This window comes from Urocitellus parryii, chromosome 10, assembly GCF_045843805.1.
Source record: "Urocitellus parryii isolate mUroPar1 chromosome 10, mUroPar1.hap1, whole genome shotgun sequence".
Classification (NCBI taxonomy): domain Eukaryota; kingdom Metazoa; phylum Chordata; class Mammalia; order Rodentia; family Sciuridae; genus Urocitellus; species Urocitellus parryii.
In genome coordinates, this window is record NC_135540.1 from 2,749,740 (window position 1) to 2,776,196 (window position 26,457).

General features: G+C 53.0%; 1 protein-coding gene across 16 annotated transcripts; it reads right to left on the bottom strand.

The window, feature by feature from the left end:
* Window positions 1–92: 92 nt before the first annotated feature.
* LOC144257227 (chaperonin-containing T-complex member BBS12-like) lies at window positions 93–9,859 on the bottom strand. Of its 16 annotated transcripts, XM_077803290.1 has the most exons (8): window positions 9,531–9,853; window positions 8,623–8,712; window positions 7,842–8,058; window positions 6,192–7,710; window positions 5,743–6,013; window positions 4,882–5,111; window positions 3,927–4,092; window positions 93–2,260 (listed from the first exon to the last, which is right to left on the bottom strand). In XM_077803290.1, exon 8 carries the CDS (start codon window positions 2,245–2,247, stop codon window positions 130–132), a length of 2,118 nt encoding a protein of 705 aa, XP_077659416.1. In that variant the 5' UTR covers window positions 2,248–2,260; window positions 3,927–4,092; window positions 4,882–5,111; window positions 5,743–6,013; window positions 6,192–7,710; window positions 7,842–8,058; window positions 8,623–8,712; window positions 9,531–9,853; the 3' UTR covers window positions 93–129. The 16 variants fall into 16 exon arrangements, 15 of the variants coding, with proteins under 15 accessions (XP_077659416.1, XP_077659421.1, XP_077659424.1 ...); XM_077803295.1 differs by having other exon boundaries at window positions 5,743–7,710; window positions 9,811–9,859; XM_077803298.1 differs by having other exon boundaries at window positions 5,743–7,710; window positions 7,842–7,922; window positions 8,627–8,712.
* Window positions 9,860–26,457: the final 16,598 nt, after the last annotated feature.

Consider the following 26,457-nt stretch of genomic DNA (forward strand, 5'->3'; position numbering starts at 1 on the left):
TAGTATGACGGTCCTCAATTATTTTCTTCTTGGTAATACCTAGCATTTCAGGCACTATAATTTGATTATTAACAAATTTATTATTTGCACGGTATATTACAAAAGATTATTTTCCAAAGACTTATAACGCTATAAGAACAAAAGCCCCCCTACTTCCTGTGAGTTCATCTGTGCATGTCCAAGTCCAGTGATAACTTCACTGTCTGTCTTAAGTACCAACAATACCAAATCCAGGGCTCGGCGCCATGCCTCCATCTTTGGTGTGACAATGTCATAAACTCTTGGAACTTGCTCCAGTTTATCTGAAAAACCTGCATTAAAAATTCCACTATTTAGTTTACTATATTCATTTAAAATGTAAGCCGACGGCGAGCCAGAGGCTGTAGCATTTTGTACATGATGCTCGATGAACGTGCGGGCTGCAAGCTCTGATGGGCAAGTGGCTGAGTTACACATGAGTGCCGAGAGGTATCTGTGCCACCCGCCTGCCAGGCATTTAAGCACAGCTGGCCTGTATGCTGGCAGGGAGGAGGCCAGCCAGCAGGAAGTGTTAGGAAGCCACCCCAGACTGGGGTGGTCACCTTTGTTCAGAGACTGCTCAGCAAGAATCTGAAGATGACTCAGACACAAAAATTCAACTGCTCCACCTCCAAGGAAGACCTTTTCCTCTTCTAGAGCAGAATGCAAACGATATGCACAGGTCCAGAACCTGTCTTCTTTGGCTTGCATCTGTGCAGGGACGGAGTGAGTGAGCACCGCTGTGCTCAGATCAATTCCTTCTGCTTTTAACAAGATTGGCATTCCGCTGCTCCTGCCTACAACCTCCAAGGGAGTTCTCCAGAAGGTCACGGAGACGCCACTGCCCACACAGTCTGCATTCACTTGGGAAACGTAGGTCACTGGCACTGCTCCCACAGCCTCAGCGAAAGCCTGCATCACGCTGCTGCCCACAGATCCCACCACCAGCCGCTTACTGTGCCCGCACTTTTCAGTCAAGGATTCAGATACATTTCCCTGCACCAGGATGAGGTTCACGTTGAACTGGGTCAACACCTGTAATACATAATTCGTCCACAGTTCTTCTGAGCTGTCTCCTTGAAGTTCCATGCTATCTAGTACTGTTTTAACATTGGTGGACTCATTAAATCCCAGGTGGTGGTAACTCTCTACAAGGTCACCCTCAATGAGAACTACCCGGAGAGGCTGATTCTCTAATCCCTCGATCAGGGTTATACTAGCTATTGGTACAACAGTGACATACCCCGAACAAACACAAGACAAAGTTTCGGGCAAGCCTGGGAGACAGCAAGTGAAGACTCTAGAAACATCAAACATAAATGGCACTGTACAGTTGCCTTGTTGCACACATGCCTTCTGATACTGCAGTTGTACTGCTGCTTCTACCAACTTCATGGTGCCAAGATCCCCATGGCTCAAACCCTCTGCCAACTCTACCAAATCACAACATCTGTAGGTTTTGGGAGTCGCTGCGCTGTACTGTTCTAGAAACCCATCTTGTTTGCTTATCCAGAGACTATTATCGGTCCTGTTAAAATGCCTACTGTGGGTCAGTACTGACTTTCTAGAGCAGGTGTCTGTGTGCACACTGCTCTTCAGACCTTGTGATGCCTCTTTACCTGCTTCGACCTTTACTGGAAGGTTGAAGAATTCTGGCAGTTTAACAGGTCTTCCAGAAAGACTGTAAACGGTCAATAGTTGAGAGGCAGCACGTTTGAAATCATGCTCTTTGGGTATCCCACCAGCACCTGAAGGGGCTTGTAGGAAAGGACAGGAACCAACATGAGGTGTTTCAAGTCCAGAAATGGTCCTTGAGTTGTGCACACGGTCAAATACGTTGTGGACTGGGACTTGAAGGAAAGCTACCTCTTCCCTGCAAGAGTCCAAGCCTTCTGACATCACTGCAGCAATTACGGGAACAGGAACACCCAGATGGAGGCACTCTTCAGCAGCCCTGCTCCACGCACCGACGAGAAACAAGAGAGTGCTGGTGCCAGTCCTATAGGTGTTGTTTTGTGCTTGAACTGCCTCATGGAGAAGCTGCCCCACTGTGCTGGTCAAATCCAAGCTTTCAAGGAGTCTTACTGTTGAGCTGATCAACACACTTTCATGACCTGTAACAAATTTGGATGATTTCACTGGGCCCAGGAACGTTCTTCCTGTTTCTGCAAATGAGGACAGTTGTTGAAGTCCCACATGTCGTCTATTGTTTATTACCCTGCAGGCCATCACAAGTCAACATCTGCAAATAAAATAAAAACTTGGAAACTTATTCAGTGTGATTCATCATTATGAATGAATACAGAAAAGAAAAATAAGATATGGTCCCTGCCTTTGAAGTACACATGGTTTCCATTAAATGTGGTCAGTGCAATGTGCAGTAAAATACTAATGACAAAGGTACAAAGACATGGCGGTGGCCACACCATTCAAGACGCAACACACGCTGTGTGCAGAAGGCAGCAATCCCCAGAGCGAGCCTTGAAGGACAACCTGAGCGAGTCAGCTAGGTGGAGGAGGAAGGAGGTGGGAGGTGGCAGTAGAGTACACACACAGACCAACCTGTGGTGCTGGGGTAAGACTGGTTATCGTGAGCCATGGTGCTGTGGGCGAAAACCAAGTACAGGGGACCACAGGAGACCAGCCTCCTGCAGAGGACAGAACCTGGATCAAGAAGGGCATAACATACTATGCCGAGAAGCCTAGCCTTACTCCTGCAGTGGAGGCCACTGAAGAGAGCTCCCAGCTCAGTGTGGCTCAGCAGTAGAGGTTGATAACAAGCATGAACCCCTGGGTTTAATCCCCAGTATCCCAACAGAAAGAAACAAGTAGACATAGTGTTTGAAAGTTTGTACTACTACTTATTTTACTTTCCTGAGTCAGGGTCTGGCTAAGTTGCCCAGGCTGGCCATAATCTTGTGATCCTGCTTCAGTCTCCGAGTCCTTGGGATTACAAGTGTGTACCACTGGCCTTCTCCTGAAAGCTTGTATATGTGTGTCTAGATCTCTGGGCTTGAACTCAGCTCACTGCTTACTAGCTGAGTGGCCTTCAGCAACTTAAACATTTAACTACTCTGGCCCTCAGTTTGCATATCTGAAAATGGAGCTAATCACAGCATCCACTCTGTGGGGTCATTAAGACAGTACAATGCTCCAGAGGTTTGGAGTCCTGTTCATGGAGCCCTGACGGGGATGTTCCGGACATGTTAGCACTGTGGTAAAAGATTCAGAGGACTGACTGGCTGCGTGTAGAGAGGAGGTGGAGAGGCCAATTAAGAATTTTCTGTAAGTACCTTGGTGAGAAATGTGGAAGAGAGATGGAGGGCGGATATGGATTTGATCAAAGATTACATTATAAAGGAAAATAAATGCTATTTAAATGGAGGCTCAAGAGCAAGCTCAGGAGGCTGAGGCAGGAGGATTGCCAGCCTCAGCAATTTAATTAGGTTCTAAGCAACATAGCAAGACCATCTCTATTTAAAATATTAAAGAGCTGGGGATGTGGCTCAGTGATTAGGTGTCCCTGGGTTTAATCCATAGCATGCATGCAAGCGCGCATACACACACACACACACAAAAGCAAGCAACTAATTCCACATAATACTTTGGAATCTGCACCCAAAATTAATAGGAAGTTACAAGGGAAGGACTTTAGTTCTATAAAATAGAACTCCTGGAGTGCCCCCTAACTGAAAAGCCATCTATAAAACTGCTGCCTTGGGAGGCATGATCCCTGGCGACTCGGCAGGGAAGCCAAGATCAGAGAAAATACGAACTTGCCCTTTGCTCTAAGAATCCATGATTTTTTTTGAATAATACTTCTTAATCACAATCTTTTAAATCTCAAACACTGAAAAGCATATAACTCAGACTTTTGTTTTTCCTCCCATGCTGTCTCTGAACCCCACCTGGCCCCGGCACTGCACCACCCCTGGAGAGTGCCCTGAGAGGGGCTCCAGGGCAGCAGGTGCTGAGCCCAGAAGCAGCTGGCGGCGTCCCAGGACACGGAGGGAAGCTGGAACAGCCTGACAGACTCTCTGCGTTCAGTTTCAAGGCTTCTGTGAATTTTCAGTTCTATATAACAAAAATTTATGATATGGTCAGCAATATTCCTAGATAGCACCATAATACGTCAGAGCAGCCCCAGGTTGAGGTTGATGGCTCCAGCCTCAACCCTCCCGAGACTCATGTTCTCCGACCCACAGTGTGGTGAGGTTCTGCTGCACCACATCCGCCTTTTACCTCCTACTCCGTAACATCAACTCTCTACTTCCCTGTTTTGAATTCTACTTGTCAATTATTACAGTTGCTCCCTTGTACAAATATCCTTAAATTCTGCTCATCTGGATGAAGTCCAGCCCCAGCCACTCCGTGCTTGGCCCAGTGCAGCTGAAACACACACACACAACCACGCTCACTGGTGTCATTTGAGGTTCATGGCCCCAAACCTCAAGTGGCCTTAAAACCGCCTCACAATATATTTCCCTTGTCCATTTATCTTTTCTTCTTTTAATAATTATTACTTTCTCTTATCTATTTAAGAAAGGTTTTCTTTTCTCTCAGAAGAAAACTTATTTTTTTTGTATTTCTTCTGAAAGCTTTATGGTTTTAAATTGATCTGAAATTCATTTAACATAAACTAAACCATTTTAAATTGCACCACTGGCATTTAAAGTGGCCTTCAGTACATTTGCAATGCTGTGTAACTATTAGTTTCATCATCCCTAAAGAAGCCCTAGAGCTATGAAGCAGTCTCTGCCCCATTCCCTCCCAGACCTGGCAGTCACCACTCTGCTTTCGGTCTTTCAGCACCATCATTCTTGATACCTTACATAAACAGCATCATAAAACACCGATTCTCACTTGGCCTGTTTCTGAGGCTCATCCACACTGCAGTATGGACCAGGGCTTCATTCCTCTTCCATGGTGGAGTGACCTTCCTGTGGGCAATCGCACTTAGCATATCCTCTTTTCCTTGGATGCACATTTGAGTTCCTTCCATCTGCTGGCCATTGTGACTTGTGCTGCTATGGACTTCCATGTACAGTGTGGACCTGAACAACTGTTTCCAATTCTTTACCCTAGGAGGGAACCTGGAGGTACTTTCTTTAAGGAACCACCACAGTGTTTTCCACAGCAGAACACTCACACCAGCCACGCACAGGGTATTGGTTTCCTAGGCTGCCCTACCAGATATCACAGAGCACCGGAGGCTCAAAACTATACACCCATGCTCTTACGGTTCTGGAGACTAGAATCCAAAATCCAGGCACTGGCAGGGCAGTGAGTCTCTCACCCCCCAGGGAAGATTCTTTCCTTGCCTCTTCCAGCTTCTAGTTACTCCTGGTAACTTAATCTCTGTTTCAAATTGCCTTTCTACAATCGTGAACCAGTTGGTGGGCCTAGGGCCCACCCTAATCCAGTATAACCTCAGTTTCAGTGATCTCCCCCATTTCAAAAAACACCAGATTCTGAAATTCTGGAAGGACATGAAGTGTGTGTGTGTGTGTACTGTTCAATCAACAGGACACTCAACAATACTTTTTTTTTTTTTGTAAAATTAAAGACATCCCAGTGATGTGGAGTGATCTCACTGTGCTTCTGACCTGCACTTTCCTAATGACGATGGGCATCTTTTCATGTGCTTGTTGGCATTTGTACTGAGGATTGAACACAGGGGCACTCTACCATGGAGCATTTCTCCCAGTTCTTTTTAGTCTTTACCTTGAGACAGGATCTCATTAAGTTGCCCATGCTGGCCTTGAACTTGCCATTCTCCAGCCTCAGCCTCCTGAGAGCAGTGGAATTTCCAGGAGCGCAGCACTGCATCCAGCTTCCACTTGTAAATCTTAATGGAGAAATGTTTTTTCAAGTATTTCACCCATTTAAGAAGCGCTGCTGATTTTCTTGTGTTGAGCTGCAAGTGCACGCTGGGTACTAGACCCTTATCAAACAACAGCAAGTGCCAATCAGGGTTCTGCACGCAGGGATCCAACTGTGGACACAAAAACGTGGGAAAAAAACCTGCACCTGCAGCTGACAAGTTCTTGTCACTTTCCTTCAAAATGCCTCATAACAACTGTTCATGTGGCATTTACATTTTATTAGGAAATAATAAGTAATCCCAGAGGAGAGTTAAAGTATATGGGAAGATGTAAAAGTAACTGGCACACCTGTGGACTTGGGTATTCACAGGGGAGTCCTGGAACCAGTCAACCAAGGACGTGAAAGACCACTGTATACAATTTGCAAATACACTCCCGTCTGCGGAAAACAAATGTAGTGATTTCTACATTGTTGAGGACATGCACAAGTGTTTAGTTTTGATGCAGTCCACTTTTTTTGTTTCTGTTGCTCATGTTCTTGGTGCCATATCTATCCACTGCCACATCCAAGATCATTCATATTTAACCAAACACCATCTTTAAAGAGTTTTATAAATTCATCCCTTAACAGTGTTGATCAATTTTGGGTTAATTTTTGTATATGGTATAAGCAGAGGTCCAATTTCGTTTTTTGTGTGGTACTGGGGATTGAGCTCAGGGGCACTTGACCACTGAGCCACCTCCCCAGCCCTAGTCTGCATTTTATTTAGAGACAGGGTCTCACTGAGTTGCTTAGTGTCTTGCTTTTGCTGAAGGTGCCTTTGAATTCGTGATCCCCCTGCCTCTGCCTCCCAAGCTGCCAGGATTACAAGCGTGCACCACCAAGCCCAGCCCAACTTCATGTTTTGCATGTAGATATCCAACTGTTCAGCACCATTGGTTGAAGAGAGTCTTCTCTCAACTGAGTGGCCTTTGCATCTTTGTCAAATACCAACTGGCCATAGGTACATGGGTTTATTTTTGGTTTCTCAATCAATTCCACTGCCCCTGTGTTCGCTTGGTGCCAGCACCATACTGTTGTGACAACACAGCTTTGCAGTACATTTTGATGTCAGGAATCCGGGCTGCAAACTTTCTCTTTACATTTATGTTTATAATTCATCTTAAACTGATTTTTGTAAATTACTGGAAACATTGGCTCCTTTTTCCTCATGAATATCCAGGTGCTTCAAAATAATCTGTTGAAAGGAATAGCTTAAAAAGACTGTTTTTGTTTGTTTTGCTTTTCATTTCTAACATGTTGAGAGTTCACTGGGTGTGAGGCACTTACCAGGCCTATGTCACGCAGCCCTCACAGCAGCAGTGTGAGGTGGTACTGCCATCAGCCTCCTGGTGATGCGGAAAGGAGGTGTGATAATCAACACACACCACCTCGTGACTAGTAAGTAAAGGGCTATGGACTAGAACCCAGGTTTGTTCAAGCTACCAATTGCCTCACGATGCTGCCCTCGGGCTGCATTCTCTACCCACGGTCTCCATTCCTCAGGCCTCTGCCTTCTTCCAAGCCTTGTTAACACTCTTATCAGGCATAGGCCCATGTCTTTTTAAGATGTCTGCTTACGGTCTCCTTTCTGTACTGTCTGAACCACAAGGGTATTAATGCACAAATGGAAAAATTCATGAGCTTTTCCAAACTTAGTTGGTATGGAATTTATATGAAAAAAACCTTCCCAAAGAAGGCATACAATTAAAAAAAAAAAAAACCAGTCGACATGCAAAATATCACATACAACTGCTATGAAAATAAATATTTACAAAAGACCTATTTCAGCATCTTGAAGAATCTACTCCAACTTTGAGTAGTAATCTAAAAACAAAAACAAAAACAAATCAGTCTAAGGTTTCTAACTTTGGATGACCTTCTTAATTATTACTTTAAAGAAGCTGCAAGGGCCTACCATAAACACAAAAAAGAGATTGAAAACAAGAATTCCTCACCTTCTAAGAGGCTGGGCATACAAAGGCAAAGGCAGTGAAGGCGATGGGGGACAGGACCTCTGGCACCTTCCTTCCTCCTCCCTGAGTGACAGACCAGCAGAGTCGCCTCTGTTTACCCAGGATTTTGAAATCAGAAGGCATTTTCTTTTCACAAGGTCATGTCTAGTTTGGTTCGAGGTACTCAGCTCAACACTAAGATGCGTTTCTCAGAAGCAGCCTGGGGACAATCAGCCTTTCATCATCAAAATCCACAGTTTCCTCATCTCCAGTCTATTCCCAACACAGAGTCTAATCCTATCAACCCACTGTTTAAAAGCCTCTCAGAAAGTCGTTGACCTTTGTCTGACATAGGACTCCCTTCACTGATGGTGGGAATCTTGCAAAGCCTCCCCAGTTCACTGATGCCAGAGTCCCAGTGCTCACAAGCCCCAGGAACATGCACTTCTTCCCTTTCCCTTCTGACTCCACCTCACTCTGCTCTGGCCTCCATCCTGTTCCTGGAACATGCAAAGCCTGCTCTCTACCTTAGGGTTTCTGTTCTAGTTGTTCTCCCTTTCTGGAATACTCCTTCTCCAAGAACTCTACTGTTTCACCACCTTTAAATATTTTCTCAAATTTCCTTTTCAGTACAGCCCACCCTAAGCATCCTATTAATAACACAAACTCTTCTCCCTCTACACCCTGGATACTCTTAGTAGCATACAGTTTACTTATCATTTATGAACCCTGTTAGAATATAATTTCCAGAAGAGCAATTTAGTCATGGAAGTATCTCAAGTACCTACAGCATTGTTGTATACTTTACTGCAGGCACTCAAAAATTATTTGGTAAATGATTTTCACATTTGTTATCCCAAATTTGAGTACACACCTGAAACAAGAGAAAACAGATACCACTGTTTAGTATTCCTCCAACATGAATATAACTTTCAACTACCTTTGGAGTTGACTGATTCCTATTTGGCACTACCTTAGGTGGAACCCTTTAATTTCTTTTAAAGAGGCTTCAGAATCATCCTGAAAAACTAAAAATAGAATTGGGTATTCCACTGCCTAGAACTATTTACCTTGGAAAATAAAGTCTTCTTAACATTGTGTTGTAAAGTCTACACTCACACTTTTTAAGACCCATCTCCCACCCTTCCTTAAAGCACACCACGTACCTTACTTTGTACATACTACACTTTGATTTCAACAGCCTATCCTCTTTACTCCTCCTTGAATGCTCTATGGCTTTCGTGACCCAAGGCAAATGCCACATTTTGGATACAGCTTTCTCCAGTGCTTTCTGTGCTCCCAAGCACAGCCCCTGTGTTTATGTCTTGTCTATCTCAACCACTAATCTGGGGACCCTTGGTTTTATTCACCTTTTACACTCTACATGCAATTCCTTTCAAACTCTGTAGCTGACAGGATGACATGTAAAGCAATAAATCTGGTAGATGTATAAGATATAATAAATCTGGTAGACATAAGAAATCTAGTTATCACTAGGAATGTCTATAGTGCAACCGGATTAGTGGCAGCCCTTTTTCAAGACTGAGTACATTCTAATCAAGACCTAGAACTGCAATCTGAGCCCTACCATTTAAAAAAACAAAACATTTTAACTCCACGGGGTCCCAAACAGAAGCGTAAATCGCAGAGTGATGCAAAAACAGGTCACCCACTGCTCAACCTTCTCGTTACCGTTAGATCACACCCGATGCAGCCGAGCCCGAAGCCGGGGTCAGGCTGAGGCCCCTGGACCACGTTCCTCCCTAGGTCTCAGAAGCCCCGCACTCGGCTCCAGCTGGGCGACCTGCGGTGGCTAAGCCGCAGCCTCGCCCCGGCCTCAGCTGGTTCTCCGCCGGGGCCGCAGAGGCCCTGCTGGGCGCGGGCCACCGTCGTCCTCTCACCCGGCCCTCGCGGCCAGCGGCCTGGGAAGGCGCAGGTTCTCCCCGCGCCCGACCTGGAGAGCCCCACAGACCTGGGATTCACGCCGGCAGCCAAAGCCGGAAACGCCCCCGACCCTCCGCACTCGGGAATTTCCGTTTCACGGCGGAGAAGGCGGGGAACGCCACATTATTGGTGGAGCATCAGGAGTGGGGGGGACTTGAGGGCTCCCTTTCCGTCCATTGGATGGAGGGTCCGTCCATCAGCACGCAGCCCGGTGGGCGGGGCTCGCGGGGCGAAGGCGGCCCTAGCAACGCGGGCGTGGAGCGGGCGGGGTCGTGGGCGGGGCGGAGGGCGGGGCGACATGGTGAGTGGTTCCCGGGAAGGAGGGGAGCTTGGGCCTGTGAGGTGGAGCCTCTGCTTCCCGCGGTGCTCCGCAGCAGTCGCCAAGGCGTCCTTCCTGTGGCTCGCTCTGGGCGGCCCGCAATCCCTCCCTTGGGCCGCCGCGCCGCCACCTCTAGAGGCGAGGGCGTGAGCGGCTGCAGCTACGTGAGGCCCGAGGCTTCAGAACAGTGCGGGCCCACGGCTCCTGGGTTCGGAGCTGGAGGCCCCGCTCGCCGGCAGAAAACCGCACCTCGCCGCAGGAGGACGCCGCCCACGCGGCGCGGACCCTGCCAGTTGGCCCACGGTCGCAGTCGCCTGGACCGCGTGGCCGTTCGGCCCTCCGCCGCTGTACACGGCAGCACGGGGAGGAGACGGGAGCGGCCTTGCACCATCCACCTCAGTAGGGCCTTGCCATTGCCTGAGTCAGGGGAGGGGTGCAGCAGTGTTCCAGACTGTGGGATCAATCCCAGTGAGTAAGGAATAATCAGAAGGTTTGAGGGGTGAAAGAGACCAGGTCTGGGCTGGAATTATCAAGAAATAAAATGGTAGTAGATCTTAAAGAAGGAATGATGATGGAGACTTTTAATTTGGAGACTTTCTTAATAGGGGTATTTGCTTTATAAGTAGGTCCAGGCCATTGTGTTAGAAGAAAAAGACTTGCCCTATAGTGTTTGACCACAAAAGAAATCACCTAGCCATTCATCATCCCAATAACCCAGAGCTCTTTGGCCTCCTCATTCCAGAAAGTCAGTGTATGGGGCTTGGGAAGTGGGTTGTACTTAGGGAAGGGGTGTCCCCATTGTCCACAGTTGGGACAGGGCTTGTTAGGGGGTCTTGGGTTAGGGTAGGCTTTTGCCCAGTGTCTTGTCTGCCCACACCAGAAACAGGCTCTGGGAGATGTATTAAAGGGTCTGTAGGGCCATGAGCACCAGGGATTTTTTTAGGGTTACAGATGGCTGAGACCAGAAGATAATATTTAGCTTTAAGATGCTTTTTTTCTCACTTTTTGGTCTCATTTTCCCAATTGTTAAAGACTTTGAAAGCAGCATCTAGAAGTTGCTGCTAAGGAGTCTTGGGACACTTTTCTAATGGTGTAAGTTTTTTACAGATTTCAGGTGCAGATCCGTTGATAAAAGGACATGGAGAAAGAGTACCAGTGGGAGTATTGAGGTCTAGGGTGGTATATTTGGTAGTAGGATTCAGTAGTAGGATTTTCAGAAAATAGTCCTAATCTGTCCTCAATTTGGGATATATCTGTCATAGAAAAGAGAAAGTGAACCTGGACTGTCCCTCAGCCATCTCCCAGAGAAGGAATACGTGTTACATTGGAAGGGTTTTACACTGTGCAAGAGGAGGTGCAAAGAGGAGGGTGTGGGACTTGAAGAGGGGATGGGATGAGGGAGCAGAGAGACCCTGAGGTCCGTAAGGAGGGTGTTCACCTGCTATTTGGGGGGACGTTGAATGAGGAAGAGAGTTTTGAGTCAGCAAGAATAAGTTGTAGAACAGAGAAGGACTGGAATAATGAGGGCTTTGAACAAAGGTAAAAGAAAGTCTGGAGGTAGGGAACTGTTTGCCATTTTGTTGGAGGAAATTTTCCAAATCTTGGCGGCTTTTTAAATCAAAGGTTCCAAACTTGGGCCATCAATGCAGACTCTCTAATTGGTACTGTGGCCAGATCTGGGTACTCAGCCTAATGAGGCATTTGCTTTTGAGGTCAGATTAGAGGTGTACGATGTTGAGATTTTTAATGAGAGAACCTGGGGGTGGAGTATTGTGGGACAGACTGGTTAGCCCCCCCTGTTTGAGAGGTTTGAATGGGGTGCCAGTTGAGATCAAGGCTTCCCTTGTGGTCTCCTGTCACCAGGCAGAGTGCTACTGGAGAGTGAGAGGGAGTCCCCTTGTACAACCTCAATGAGGGAGGATACTCAGGAACCACATAAGCCTCACTCTGGCTTCTATGGAATTAGACCACAGAAACACATAAGCCCCTCAAACCCCCAAATGCACAGCTTAGCGGGCAGTAAGCAGGTAAGGAGCGATGCTCCTGTTGGTGACACCCATCTCAAAGGTGCACTTGGTTCTCGTGAGCACTGTGATGGGCTTTGTGGGGAAATGTGACAGTGTAAGAATTCACTGAGGCTATGGCGACCTACCTGAAGCTGTGCTACCAAAAAACCCAGAAAGTGAGCTGCAAGGTCTAGCTGAAGCCTGGGCGGCCAGATGTGGGGCATTGCCTACCCCCTCCACCACTGCCAGCTTCACTGGGGGCCCAAGGCAGAGTGCCAGAAGGCCTACCCTTTGCTTCTGGTCCCTCTCACCCCACAAGCAGAGGCCACATGAGGAGCAGAAGCAGTCAGGGCAGAGGAGCGGCAGAAGAGCCAGCCTGCCTGCCATTCCCTCTGTGCGGCCTGCCAGCCAGTGACCCCAATCCCAATCTTGTAGTCCCTCTGCCCACCTGCAGGCCAAGCAGAAGTGGGCAGGAGGCAGAGAGTGAGTCTCCCAGGCCCAGGCATTGGAACGAAGCTCCCACTCCACTGAGCAGCCCCCTGTAAGACGAAGACCCCTGCCTATACCAGTCACGCCACCAGGAGCTGGAGGGAAGTGGCCAGAAAGAGAACCCACTGTCCTACATGGATATGTGGCTGTGTGCAGGCCCCAGATGCCACAGTAGATCCCAGGGAAGCAGGGCACGTACCACTTACACTGACTCCTCCCAGAGTGGCTCCCTCAATAGCACACGGTTGAGATGCCAGCAAAGCCAAGTAGGCAGGGCAGTGCCACCTTTGATTTCACACGTGCTTTGATTGGTATCATTTCCAAGGACAAATCAGCACCGAACTCATTTGTGAGGTGCCAAGGGGTTTAGGTCCGTCTGGGCACCATGCGGTGGGTGACTGGCTCCCTCACTGATCTGTGTCCTCATTCAGATCACACAGGGTCTCACCCCTGAGAACAAGCTCCTGGAGGGAGAAGTGCAACCTGCTGTGGCCACCTCCTCCTCCCAGATTCCAGGAGGGACACCCGGGGGCACCTCTGCCCCACCCAGAACAGACCTCAGGGACTCTCCTGGGACACCTGCCCTTGTCCTGCTCTTCTCTCCTCATTTCTAGAGGTAAAGATGCTCTCAAATAAGCTCTTGTTCCATTTCCGTTTCTCGCAGATCTTATAATGAATTTGTGCTCCATCAATGATCGTATTGCATACTTTGGCCTCCTCCTTGCAGCCTTGGAAGAGCAGGTACTACTAATGTTGTAGTAGGAATTCATAAGGGAGTACTGATTCAGACACTACTGAGGTCCCCCAGCAGCAACATGAGACTCTAATGAGACAAGACCCTGAGCTTTCCAGGGCAGAAAGGTGGACCTTGTGCATGACCTGACACTGATGGTGCCCGGTCGCCACTTTCAGAAAGGAACCATGGACAGGAGGAGCCATAAGGGAGTTCATCCTGTGGAGACAGTCAGATGGCACAAAGAAGCCCTGTGTCACAGGCCACAAGGGCAGTCGGGGTGGAGCAGTGGGTGCCTCCCCCAGAGCGGCTCAGGGGCTGCTACTTGCTCCATCATCTGAATGTACCATGCATGGGGTTCAGTCTTGCAAAGGTGATGCTTTCTCTTCTCTTGAACAGCGACACAGGTCATCCCTGAGTCCTGACCCAGGGATGGGCCTTTCAGCCACCTTGAGTTTCCAAGTGGTGCCAGCACTGAGGCAGACACACTAGGTGGTCGGGCAGGAGGCACCATGGGAGAATTTATAGCCAGAGATCCCAGCCTGGAGGAGTGGAGGGGTGACTGGGAGGAGCTGTTGTCCCTAGCAAGTTTTGGAGTAAAACCTTTGAATTCCCATCCTTTTACCTTGGGGTGTGCACTGTGGCCCTTTCTTTGTGATTCCCACAGGGTTTCCATTTAACGTGTGAAAGAGATGTGAGTCTGATGTAAATCCTCACTTCAAAAATATACCAGAGCTGGTCCTCTGCAGCCCCGGCCCCATCCCCATGATTGCTGAGGTCACAAAGCCACCTGTGTATGCACAGTGTGTTCAGTATTATAGATTCTTCAAATTGATATCTTACAGGCATACAACAAAAGTGACTCCAACTTTTACAACTGTCATGAATTTGCATGTGCAGAGACCTTTCGTCTTCACCCCTATCTGAGTCCATGACTAAGGTCATTCAGTTCATCGTGAGGGACTCCTCTTGTGAAGGGCAGGTACAGGGGTGACCAAGTCCTTGGTCTTCTGTTTCCCTGTGCTGTGGTTTGAAGAGTATGTCCTTTCAAAAGTGCTTTTCAAACGTCAATGCCAATTCAGCAGTATTAAGAGGAGGGCCACCAGGAGTGGTGAGGTCCTGAGGCTCTGCCTTCCTGGACCAGATGTGCTCCTCAGGGCCGGTCACTGTCTAGCAGGTAACAAGGCACAGTCTCCACTCTCCACCCCATGCTTGTGTGAACATGTGCACCAGTGTGCACACACACACACACACACAGACACTCGTATAACAATGGGCATGGTGCTATCTGCCTTCACTTCTTATTGGTTGGGAGGATGAGGCAGGGGGATTGCCAGTTCAAGACCTGCCTAGGCAACCTTAGCAAGATCCTTTGCCAAAATAAAATAGAAAGTGCTAGGAAAGTAACTCAGAAGTAGAGCACTCACTGGCCTAACATGTGAAACGTCCTGGTCTCTGTGACTATTAACAGAAGAAAGAATGAAGGCGAGAGTACAAGGGGCTGGAAGGCATGAGTTCCAGGGTGTGGCGGAGCCTCTTGGCCAGCTCCTCCTTGGAAGATGCATTCATAGACTGGTATGAGATCTTGTGGGTCATGGGGCAGCGCAGCTTGGCCATGGCCGAACACATACTGACAGGGACAGTGTTGCCATGAAAGCTCTGAGGAAGGTGGAACAGGATGGCATGCCCTTTTCCATGTCTGAGTAGACATCATGAAGAGTATGGAGCACCCCACGTGGTCCAAGATTTGGAAATCATCAACACCCCTGGCTCAGCCCACATGGAGAGGGAGCATGAGGCTGGGGGTCAGCTGCAGTGGTACATCCCAGAGGCTGTGGGACTTCAGGAGAATGAGGTCATCAGGGTGTTCAGGCAGGTGGCCAGTGCTGTGGGCTACTGCCAAGTGCAGGGCATCATACACTGGGACTTAAAGGCAGACACTGTCCTTCTGGAGCTGAAGGAAGCATCAAGCACTGTGACTTTGGCCTAGCCTGAAGGTCCACGGCTGGACAGATGCTGGACGTGTTCTGAGGCATTGTTGCCTACTGAGCCCCAGAGCTGTATCTGTGTAGGGTGTACTATAGCACCACAGTGGACATCTGGAGCCTGGGTATCCTCTTATGTCTCATGTTCAGAGGTGACTCCCAGTGACTGGGATTACCTTTGCACAGGTCAAAAGCAGGTCCTACAGGAAGGCAGGAGTACCCAGCCACCTGTCGGCCTGGGTGAGAAGCCTCACCTCGCAGATGCTGACCGTGGAGCCCTCACAGGGACCCACGCGAAAGCAGGTCCTGAGGCACCAATGCATGAAGCAGCGTGGGGCATGCTCACCGAGTCCTCCCGCTGAGCTACTCCCCCAAATACTGGGCTCTTCCATCATCCTGGCCATGCTGGACCTGGGTTACGGCTACAGGGGAACTAGGTGTCAGTATCAACCAGACAATTTGACAAAGCCATGTCAACCTACCTCATGCTGTGCTACCAGAAAACCCCAGGGGCAGGGGTGGGCTCAAGGTCCAAGGAAGCCGGGGTGGCTGGAGGCGGGGGCCTTCTGAACCCCTCAATCCCTCATACCTTTATTCAGGGCCAAGGAGGAGCACCACCAGGTCTGCCCTTCACACTGGCCCCTCAGGGGGCAAGAGAAGCAGCCACATGAGGACCCAAAGGCACTGGGGCTGGGGTCAGCAGAAGAGCCAGCCTGCCTGCCATTTCCCTATGCAGCCTACTGGCCAGCGCCCTCAATCACAGCCATGCAAACCCACTGCCCAGCTGCTGGCCAAGCAGCCTTGAACAAGAGGCAGAGAGTGACTCCTCCCAGGCCCCATCCCTCTGAGCAACACCCTGCTGGGACTGAGGCCCACGGCTGAAGGCGTGAGCTCCCCAGCGGCTGGTGAGGCACAGTCAAGAAGACGGCCGACCGTTTCAGAAGGCTGTTGCTGCATGCAGGCCCCAAACAGGCACGGTGACCAAAGCAGAGTGGCTCCCATGTGAGGAGGACACACCTCAACCGACAGACCTACTGACTCCAAGCCTCCAGAGTCTTCACCACCAGGGGACTCCCAGGCCAGCACCCAGCTGAGAGGCCGCAGGGCCAAGCAGGTGCGGCGGTGCCGTCTTTGATGTCACCTGTGCCCTGATGGCAATGTTCAGCACCACATTCTCTTCATTGAGTTTTTTTTTTCCAAAATTAGTCCCTCCATGTAGACAAGAAAAGTAATTCCTACTTTTAGAATTGCCAGGAATGGGCATGTCCAGACTTCTACATGTTCACCCATCTCTGAGTCCCTGCCTGAGGTCTTCAGGTCATTATGAGGAGGGACTCATCTCGTGGAGTTTGTCCCTCCAAAAGTGCTACTGAAGCTTCCATGCTAAAGCAGCAGTGTGGACAGGAGGGCCTTCAGGAGGGGTGCCTTCCGAAGGGGACGTGCATCGTCCTGCCAGACCTTGTCTAGCAGGGCACAGGCCCGGTCCCACTTCCCACACCACACATGTGTAAATAGGGCACGCATGCGTGTACACACCAACACACATATTTCCATGGGCATAGAGGTATCTGCCTCCACTGGTTGTTTGTGGGAGGATGAGGCAGGAGGATTACAAGTTCAAGACCAGTCTAGGCAACTTAGGGAGATCCTTTGCCAAAATAAAGAGAAAGTGCTAGGAAAGTAACTCAGAAGTAGAGCACTTGCCAAACCTGTGTGACGTCCTGTCTCTGTGACTCTTACCACAGAAAGAACAAAAGGGAGAATGGACAGCACATGAAGGGATGAGTTCGGCCCTTTCATGGTGTAGAGTGGGGACACAGCAACACTGCACCCCGCTGAAGGCGAAAGCGAGGGCCTGAACGGTGGCCTCCTCAGATCTCTGAGTTGGGAGAAGTCTGTTTCTGGGGTTCCAAATGATACAGCCCAGGCCCTTTGGATAGAGCAGCATGAAGGGATCAAGGCGTCTGGGATGTCTCCATAGCAAACGTGAGGCACTGGAGCCAGCGGGGACATAAGGCCCAGCTGAGGTCGGAGCTTGTCCACAAGCACAGAGAGCTCTAGGCGTGACCTCTGGGACTCCCGTAGTTAGCGCGTTTGGTGGTTTGGTGGTTGGTGGTTTGGTGGGTTGGTGGGTTGGTGGTTTGCTTGCAGATTTGGGTTGGTTCTTTGATTTGGGGCTCTTTTGTTGGGCTTTGTTATTAGTTTTACTTGTGTTCTTTGCTTTTTGTGTGTGTTTTTAGCCAGCGGCCTTAGTGGGCGACGGGGGCAGAGGATGTCTAGAGAGAGCAGTGAGATAGTGCGGTGCGGAGGGTGTGGTGGGACCTCTCAGCCACTGCCACGCGAGTGCTCTGGGAAGGACAGTCACTGGCCACAGGGCGCTTGGCTGGCAGGTTCAGCCTTCATCACTTTGAAAATACCGACCCACTGCCTTCTGGGCTCCAGGCCGTGTTCTTATGAGCTACGTCATAGGACCTTGTGGGGCAATGATGAGGGAGGCCCTACCTCTCACCCCAGAGACATTGGGATATGGCCAAGACTCCCGGGCGGCAGAGCACTTTGTTCCAGTGTCATGATGTGAGTGAAGTGCTACCATGCTTGTGACACAGATCAATCCAGGTGGGAAGGACAGGCGTTGAAGAGCTTGGAGGACAAGGATGGGGTCTCTCCAAGGCAAAGGTGATACATTTTTGTACTCGCAAAACAAAAGCTGCTGGAGCCTCATATAGGCTTAAATTGCAAGTGTCCATACAGCACTGAAGCACCAGGTTCTGCAGAGCCGACTTCTCTGAATTAGGAATGTGGCAAAAGTCCTGGAGGCCTGAGGAGGAGACACCACTGTGGGCACCGCCTGGGCACGAGTGGGCCACTCCTGGCTGTGATCTCACCAAGAGCAAATCTGAGGGACTGGAGCCAGCGGGGATATAAGGCCCGGCCGAGGCCGGGAGCTTGTCCACAAGCACAGGAAGCTCTAGGCAGTGACCTTTGGTACTCCCATAGTTAGCGCGTTTGGTGGTTGGTGGTTTGGTGGTTCTGGTTGCGGTCTCGGGTTGGTTCTTTGATTTGGGGCTTTCTGTTGGGCTTTGTTGTGTTAGTTTTGCTTGTGTTCTTTGCTTTGTTTGTTGTTGTTTGTTTTTAGCCAGCGGCCTTAGTGGGGTGCAGTTGATGTCTAGAAAGAGCAGAGAGCGTAGTGCGGTGCGGAGGGGGTGGCGGGACCTCGCGGCCAGCTCGTCCTTGGAGGAAGCCCTCACGGGCCGCTATGAGCCCCTGGGGGTCGTCGGGCAGGGCAGCTTTGCCAAGTTCTTCCTGGCCCGACACATCCTGTCGGGGACGAAGGTGGCCGTGAAAGTCCTGCGGAAGGGGGCGGGGCCCACCTTGTCCTGGGTCTTGTCGGAGCTGGACATCATGAAGGGCTTGGAGCACCCGCACGTGGTGCAGCTGCTGGAGATCGTGCAGACCCCCGGCACTGCCTACGTGGTGATCGTGGTGATGGAGCACATGGCTGGGGGCCAGCTGGGCCAGCACATCCCGGAGGTCGTGGGCCTGTGGGAGGACGAGGCCCGCACGCTGTTCGGGCAGGTGGCCAGCGCCGTGGGCTACTGCCACGCGCAGGGCATCGCGCACCGGGACGTGAAGGCGGACAACGTGCTGCTGGATGCCGCGGGCCGCGCCAAGCTGTGCGACTTCGGCCTGGCCTGCAGGTTCAGGGCCGGAGAGAAGCTGGGCCTGCTCTGCGGCACCGTGGCCTACTGGGCCCCGGAGCTGCACCGGCTAGAGCCCTACGACGGCCCCGCGGTGGACGTCTGGAGCCTGGGTGTCCTCCTGGTCCTCATGCTCACGGGCAGCATCCCGTTCACCGGGGCCAGCTATGCGGAGAGCAAGGAGCAGGTGCTGCAGGCCAGGTACCACCTCCCGTTCCACCTGTCCGACGAGGCGCAAAGCCTGGTGTCCTGGATGCTGACCCTGGAGCCCGCGCACAGGCCCACGCTGCAGCAGATCCTGGGGCACCCGTGGCTGAGCCAGGATGGGGAACGCTGCCCGAGTCCTCCCGCTGAGCTGCTCCCCAAGCGCCCGGACACCTCCATCCTGCTGGCCATGCTGGACCTGGGCTACGGGCTGCAGGAGACCTGGGTGTCGGTGGCGACGCGCCAGTTCGACGAGGCCATGGCCACCTACCTCCTGCTGGGCCACCAGAAAACCCGGGGGGCGGGCTGCCAGGTGCGGCTGCAGATACCTGGGCGGCCACAGGTGGGCCCTTGCCCGTCCCTGTCCATCCCCTCCAGCTTGACTCTGGGCCCAAGGTGGGGTGTCAGCGGGCCGGCCATTCGCTCCTGGCCCCTCTCGGCTTGTGAGCAGCAGCAGCAGCAGCAGCAGCAGCCTGAGGAGCTCAAGCCTTCAGGGCAGGTGGGCAGCAGGAGAGCCAGCCTGCCCGCCATCATGCTGTGCAGCCTGTCGGCCAGCGTCCCTACTCCGGGCCCCACGGCCCCTCTGCCCGGGTCCTCCCTGGCCCTGGCACCGGATCCAAGCTCCTACTCCAAAGAGCAACCCCCTGCTGGCACCAGGACCCCTGGCCTGACCCGTGACACCGCCAGGGGATGGAGGGGAGTGTTCCGGAGGATGGCCACCTGTCTGGCGAGGCTGTGCGGCTGCGTGCAGGCCCCCAGGACCGGCTCCGGACGCTCCAACAGAGTGGCTCCCGCAGCTGGAGGGCCAGCGCCACCAGCACCAGCACCGAGGGACCCCCCGGGACCTGACCCAGAAGATTCTTCAAAAACAGAGTGGCTCCCGCAGCTGGAGCGCCAGCGCCACCACCACCAGCACCGAGGGACCCCCCGGGACCTGACCCAGAAGATTCTTCAAAAACAGAGTGGCTCCCCGGCCAGCGCCCAGCTGAGACGCCCACGGAGCCAAGTAGGTGGAGCGGTGCCGCCTTTGGTCTCACGTGTGCCTCCATGAGTGTCATTTCCAAAGGATGAATGGACACCCTCTGCCCTTGGGGGGTACCACCAAAGATAGGTCCACCTGGGCACCACAGAGGGCGTGACTCTGACTCCTAGCCCCTCCCATTGTCCACAGCCAGGTGGCCCAGGGTCTACCTCACGAGGGCCAGCTGCTGGAGCGAGAAGTGCAACCTGCCCTGGCCGCCGCCTCCCGGACCCCTCAGGCAGGAGGACACCCGAAGACACCCGGACACCAGTGGGCCCCTGCGCCCCACCCGGATCCCGCGTCAGGGACTTCTCCTCGGACACGTGCCCCGGCCCTGCTCTCCTCTGCTCTCTCTCCCACCCTCTGGGGCAGAGATGCTTCCCAATAAGCTCTTCATCCATTCCCGCGTCCCACCCTGCTGGGACTGAGGCCCACGGCTGAAGGCGTGAGCTCCCCAGCGGCTGGTGAGGCACAGTCAAGAAGACGGCCGACCGTTTCAGAAGGCTGTTGCTGCATGCAGGCCCCAAACAGGCACGGTGACCAAAGCAGAGTGGCTCCCATGTGAGGAGGACACACCTCAACCGACAGACCTACTGACTCCAAGCCTCCAGAGTCTTCACCACCAGGGGACTCCCAGGCCAGCACCCAGCTGAGAGGCCGCAGGGCCAAGCAGGTGCGGCGGTGCCGTCTTTGATGTCACCTGTGCCCTGATGGCAATGTTCAGCACCACATTCTCTTCATTGAGTTTTTTTTTTCCAAAATTAGTCCCTCCATGTAGACAAGAAAAGTAATTCCTACTTTTAGAATTGCCAGGAATGGGCATGTCCAGACTTCTACATGTTCACCCATCTCTGAGTCCCTGCCTGAGGTCTTCAGGTCATTATGAGGAGGGACTCATCTCGTGGAGTTTGTCCCTCCAAAAGTGCTACTGAAGCTTCCATGCTAAAGCAGCAGTGTGGACAGGAGGGCCTTCAGGAGGGGTGCCTTCCGAAGGGGACGTGCATCGTCCTGCCAGACCTTGTCTAGCAGGGCACAGGCCCGGTCCCACTTCCCACACCACACATGTGTAAATAGGGCACGCATGCGTGTACACACCAACACACATATTTCCATGGGCATAGAGGTATCTGCCTCCACTGGTTGTTTGTGGGAGGATGAGGCAGGAGGATTACAAGTTCAAGACCAGTCTAGGCAACTTAGGGAGATCCTTTGCCAAAATAAAGAGAAAGTGCTAGGAAAGTAACTCAGAAGTAGAGCACTTGCCAAACCTGTGTGACGTCCTGTCTCTGTGACTCTTACCACAGAAAGAACAAAAGGGAGAATGGACAGCACATGAAGGGATGAGTTCGGCCCTTTCATGGTGTAGAGTGGGGACACAGCAACACTGCACCCCGCTGAAGGCGAAAGCGAGGGCCTGAACGGTGGCCTCCTCAGATCTCTGAGTTGGGAGAAGTCTGTTTCTGGGGTTCCAAATGATACAGCCCAGGCCCTTTGGATAGAGCAGCATGAAGGGATCAAGGCGTCTGGGATGTCTCCATAGCAAACGTGAGGCACTGGAGCCAGCGGGGACATAAGGCCCAGCTGAGGTCGGAGCTTGTCCACAAGCACAGAGAGCTCTAGGCGTGACCTCTGGGACTCCCGTAGTTAGCGCGTTTGGTGGTTTGGTGGTTGGTGGTTTGGTGGGTTGGTGGGTTGGTGGTTTGCTTGCAGATTTGGGTTGGTTCTTTGATTTGGGGCTCTTTTGTTGGGCTTTGTTATTAGTTTTACTTGTGTTCTTTGCTTTGTTGTGTGTGTTTTTAGCCAGCGGCCTTAGTGGGCGAGGGGGCAGAGGATGTCTAGAGAGAGCAGTGAGATAGTGCGGTGCGGAGGGTGTGGTGGGGCCTCTCAGCCACTGCCACGCGAGTGCTCTGGGAAGGACAGTCACTGGCCACAGGGCGCTTGGCTGGCAGGTTCAGCCTTCATCACTTTGAAAATACCGACCCACTGCCTTCTGGGCTCCAGGCCGTGTTCTTATGAGCTACGTCATAGGACCTTGTGGGGCAATGATGAGGGAGGCCCTACCTCTCACCCCAGAGACATTGGGATATGGCCAAGACTCCCGGGCGGCAGAGCACTTTGTTCCAGTGTCATGATGTGAGTGAAGTGCTACCATGCTTGTGACACAGATCAATCCAGGTGGGAAGGACAGGCGTTGAAGAGCTTGGAGGACAAGGATGGGGTCTCTCCAAGGCAAAGGTGATACATTTTTGTACTCGCAAAACAAAAGCTGCTGGAGCCTCATATAGGCTTAAATTGCAAGTGTCCATACAGCACTGAAGCACCAGGTTCTGCAGAGCCGACTTCTCTGAATTAGGAATGTGGCAAAAGTCCTGGAGGCCTGAGGAGGAGACACCACTGTGGGCACCGCCTGGGCACGAGTGGGCCACTCCTGGCTGTGATCTCACCAAGAGCAAATCTGAGGGACTGGAGCCAGCGGGGATATAAGGCCCGGCCGAGGCCGGGAGCTTGTCCACAAGCACAGGAAGCTCTAGGCAGTGACCTTTGGTACTCCCATAGTTAGCGCGTTTGGTGGTTGGTGGTTTGGTGGTTCTGGTTGCGGTCTCGGGTTGGTTCTTTGATTTGGGGCTTTCTGTTGGGCTTTGTTGTGTTAGTTTTGCTTGTGTTCTTTGCTTTGTTTGTTGTGTTTGTTTTTAGCCAGCGGCCTTAGTGGGGGTGCAGTTGATGTCTAGAAAGAGCAGAGAGCGTAGTGCGGTGCGGAGGGGGTGGCGGGACCTCGCGGCCAGCTCGTCCTTGGAGGAAGCCCTCACGGGCCGCTATGAGCCCCTGGGGGTCGTCGGGCAGGGCAGCTTTGCCAAGTTCTTCCTGGCCCGACACATCCTGTCGGGGACGAAGGTGGCCGTGAAAGTCCTGCGGAAGGGGGCGGGGCCCACCTTGTCCTGGGTCTTGTCGGAGCTGGACATCATGAAGGGCTTGGAGCACCCGCACGTGGTGCAGCTGCTGGAGATCGTGCAGACCCCCGGCACTGCCTACGTGGTGATCGTGGTGATGGAGCACATGGCTGGGGGCCAGCTGGGCCAGCACATCCCGGAGGTCGTGGGCCTGTGGGAGGACGAGGCCCGCACGCTGTTCGGGCAGGTGGCCAGCGCCGTGGGCTACTGCCACGCGCAGGGCATCGCGCACCGGGACGTGAAGGCGGACAACGTGCTGCTGGATGCCGCGGGCCGCGCCAAGCTGTGCGACTTCGGCCTGGCCTGCAGGTTCAGGGCCGGAGAGAAGCTGGGCCTGCTCTGCGGCACCGTGGCCTACTGGGCCCCGGAGCTGCACCGGCTAGAGCCCTACGACGGCCCCGCGGTGGACGTCTGGAGCCTGGGTGTCCTCCTGGTCCTCATGCTCACGGGCAGCATCCCGTTCACCGGGGCCAGCTATGCGGAGAGCAAGGAGCAGGTGCTGCAGGCCAGGTACCACCTCCCGTTCCACCTGTCCGACGAGGCGCAAAGCCTGGTGTCCTGGATGCTGACCCTGGAGCCCGCGCACAGGCCCACGCTGCAGCAGATCCTGGGGCACCCGTGGCTGAGCCAGGATGGGGAACGCTGCCCGAGTCCTCCCGCTGAGCTGCTCCCCAAGCGCCCGGACACCTCCATCCTGCTGGCCATGCTGGACCTGGGCTACGGGCTGCAGGAGACCTGGGTGTCGGTGGCGACGCGCCAGTTCGACGAGGCCATGGCCACCTACCTCCTGCTGGGCCACCAGAAAACCCGGGGGGCGGGCTGCCAGGTGCGGCTGCAGATACCTGGGCGGCCACAGGTGGGCCCTTGCCCGTCCCTGTCCATCCCCTCCAGCTTGACTCTGGGCCCAAGGTGGGGTGTCAGCGGGCCGGCCATTCGCTCCTGGCCCCTCTCGGCTTGTGAGCAGCAGCAGCAGCAGCAGCAGCAGCAGCCTGAGGAGCTCAAGCCTTCAGGGCAGGTGGGCAGCAGGAGAGCCAGCCTGCCCGCCATCATGCTGTGCAGCCTGTCGGCCAGCGTCCCTACTCCGGGCCCCACGGCCCCTCTGCCCGGGTCCTCCCTGGCCCTGGCACCGGATCCAAGCTCCTACTCCAAAGAGCAACCCCCTGCTGGCACCAGGACCCCTGGCCTGACCCGTGACACCGCCAGGGGATGGAGGGGAGTGTTCCGGAGGATGGCCACCTGTCTGGCGAGGCTGTGCGGCTGCGTGCAGGCCCCCAGGACCGGCTCCGGACGCTCCAACAGAGTGGCTCCCGCAGCTGGAGGGCCAGCGCCACCAGCACCAGCACCGAGGGACCCCCCGGGACCTGACCCAGAAGATTCTTCAAAAACAGAGTGGCTCCCGCAGCTGGAGCGCCAGCGCCACCACCACCAGCACCGAGGGACCCCCCGGGACCTGACCCAGAAGATTCTTCAAAAACAGAGTGGCTCCCCGGCCAGCGCCCAGCTGAGACGCCCACGGAGCCAAGTAGGTGGAGCGGTGCCGCCTTTGGTCTCACGTGTGCCTCCATGAGTGTCATTTCCAAAGGATGAATGGACACCCTCTGCCCTTGGGGGGTACCACCAAAGATAGGTCCACCTGGGCACCACAGAGGGCGTGACTCTGACTCCTAGCCCCTCCCATTGTCCACAGCCAGGTGGCCCAGGGTCTACCTCACGAGGGCCAGCTGCTGGAGCGAGAAGTGCAACCTGCCCTGGCCGCCGCCTCCCGGACCCCTCAGGCAGGAGGACACCCGAAGACACCCGGACACCAGTGGGCCCCTGCGCCCCACCCGGATCCCGCGTCAGGGACTTCTCCTCGGACACGTGCCCCGGCCCTGCTCTCCTCTGCTCTCTCTCCCACCCTCTGGGGCAGAGATGCTTCCCAATAAGCTCTTCATCCATTCCCGCGTCCCACCCTGCTGGGACTGAGGCCCACGGCTGAAGGCGTGAGCTCCCCAGCGGCTGGTGAGGCACAGTCAAGAAGACGGCCGACCGTTTCAGAAGGCTGTTGCTGCATGCAGGCCCCAAACAGGCACGGTGACCAAAGCAGAGTGGCTCCCATGTGAGGAGGACACACCTCAACCGACAGACCTACTGACTCCAAGCCTCCAGAGTCTTCACCACCAGGGGACTCCCAGGCCAGCACCCAGCTGAGAGGCCGCAGGGCCAAGCAGGTGCGGCGGTGCCGTCTTTGATGTCACCTGTGCCCTGATGGCAATGTTCAGCACCACATTCTCTTCATTGAGTTTTTTTTTTTCCAAAATTAGTCCCTCCATGTAGACAAGAAAAGTAATTCCTACTTTTAGAATTGCCAGGAATGGGCATGTCCAGACTTCTACATGTTCACCCATCTCTGAGTCCCTGCCTGAGGTCTTCAGGTCATTATGAGGAGGGACTCATCTCGTGGAGTTTGTCCCTCCAAAAGTGCTACTGAAGCTTCCATGCTAAAGCAGCAGTGTGGACAGGAGGGCCTTCAGGAGGGGTGCCTTCCGAAGGGGACGTGCATCGTCCTGCCAGACCTTGTCTAGCAGGGCACAGGCCCGGTCCCACTTCCCACACCACACATGTGTAAATAGGGCACGCATGCGTGTACACACCAACACACATATTTCCATGGGCATAGAGGTATCTGCCTCCACTGGTTGTTTGTGGGAGGATGAGGCAGGAGGATTACAAGTTCAAGACCAGTCTAGGCAACTTAGGGAGATCCTTTGCCAAAATAAAGAGAAAGTGCTAGGAAAGTAACTCAGAAGTAGAGCACTTGCCAAACCTGTGTGACGTCCTGTCTCTGTGACTCTTACCACAGAAAGAACAAAAGGGAGAATGGACAGCACATGAAGGGATGAGTTCGGCCCTTTCATGGTGTAGAGTGGGGACACAGCAACACTGCACCCCGCTGAAGGCGAAAGCGAGGGCCTGAACGGTGGCCTCCTCAGATCTCTGAGTTGGGAGAAGTCTGTTTCTGGGGTTCCAAATGATACAGCCCAGGCCCTTTGGATAGAGCAGCATGAAGGGATCAAGGCGTCTGGGATGTCTCCATAGCAAACGTGAGGCACTGGAGCCAGCGGGGACATAAGGCCCAGCTGAGGTCGGAGCTTGTCCACAAGCACAGAGAGCTCTAGGCGTGACCTCTGGGACTCCCGTAGTTAGCGCGTTTGGTGGTTTGGTGGTTGGTGGTTTGGTGGGTTGGTGGGTTGGTGGTTTGCTTGCAGATTTGGGTTGGTTCTTTGATTTGG